At 48.6% G+C, this 1,036-nt stretch overlaps 1 protein-coding gene across 1 annotated transcript in view; it reads left to right on the top strand.

Moving 5' to 3' along the window:
- The first annotated feature begins 656 nt into the window (after positions 1 to 656).
- The window catches only part of LOC118432597, a 7,057-nt gene continuing 6,677 nt past the window's right edge, over positions 657 to 1,036 (top strand). Inside the window, exon 1 of the mRNA XM_035844233.1 lies at positions 657 to 833. Coding sequence (XP_035700126.1) covers positions 657 to 833 — 177 coding nt within the window. The remainder of the gene's footprint in view (positions 834 to 1,036) is intronic.

The following is a 1,036-nucleotide window of genomic DNA, read 5'->3' as shown; positions in this document are numbered from 1 at the left end:
GACCGGAGAAGCTGGAATCGTCCGCTCCAGGCAGCGCGCGTCATTGGTCAGCCAAATTGATGAGATTAGCGAAGGGGTAGAACCTGTGGCAGGTGTGCGGGCAAGAGTTGCATCGTTTTCGCTCTTGAAGATATTTGCAGTACCTCATCGCGCTGCGTCTGCTGTAAATAAAAATGCTTTTCATTCGACATTGTTTGTGCCATGTTGGATTACAGCGTACGTTAACCACACGAAGATAATTACTTGCATAATGGGACTGGAAGTGGCAACGTCAGCTGAATAGAAATCATGTCGCTTCTCGAGTTTCCTTTGCAACCCTGGTAACGTTAGTGACGTTGTTCAAAAGTTTGTGTGGACTCCATGAAGAATGGATTTTACTTGCAACTTGTTGTTAGTCTAATGGGGATGGAAATAACCAAACAGACAAAGAAGTTTTCACACTTCTTGGAAACTATTTTACGACAGTCGGAAACACCGTTTTACGGTCGGCTGCGCTGATTGGCTGGGAAGTTTCCAAGAATCAAGGGTCATCTCGGGTCATCTTCAGCGGGAATTTCAGTTTGCGGGACGTCCGCGCTCGGAAGGAAGACAAGACATCGCTCCAATCACTATCCCGGCGACGTTTTCTCTCAGATTTTCATCAGAGCTTATTCAGGATGGCAGCAGCAGCGGTGGACAGTGTGGCAAGGCTTTACAAAGACCTAGAGAAGACGTACATTGGGGCGGTGGACGACGTGGAGAAGGCGGCAGAGGAGGCGGTTGCGAGCGTGACGTTTCCGATTTTCAGCTTCTCCCAGGGGCAGCTCACTCCCGCCCAGTGCTGGAAAATCATGGTATGTACACAAAAATTTCTCAGATTTGCTCTCAACACAACAATCTTATTCGGTAGGCTGTATCCCTTGACTTCTACATGAATTTCGGAGGCACCAGAAACGCCGACATGATGCAACCGTTACTTGGTTGGTGTGTGGGCGGGGCAAACAAGTTCAGGCGTGTTTCTCACCAAACGGACAGTTACTTGTGCTCCTCGAAAAGA

Source organism: Branchiostoma floridae, chromosome 2 (genome assembly GCF_000003815.2).
Source record: "Branchiostoma floridae strain S238N-H82 chromosome 2, Bfl_VNyyK, whole genome shotgun sequence".
NCBI lineage: Eukaryota > Metazoa > Chordata > Leptocardii > Amphioxiformes > Branchiostomatidae > Branchiostoma > Branchiostoma floridae.
Note: the sequence above shows the minus strand (reverse complement) of the source record. Positions and strands in the feature narration are given on the sequence as shown.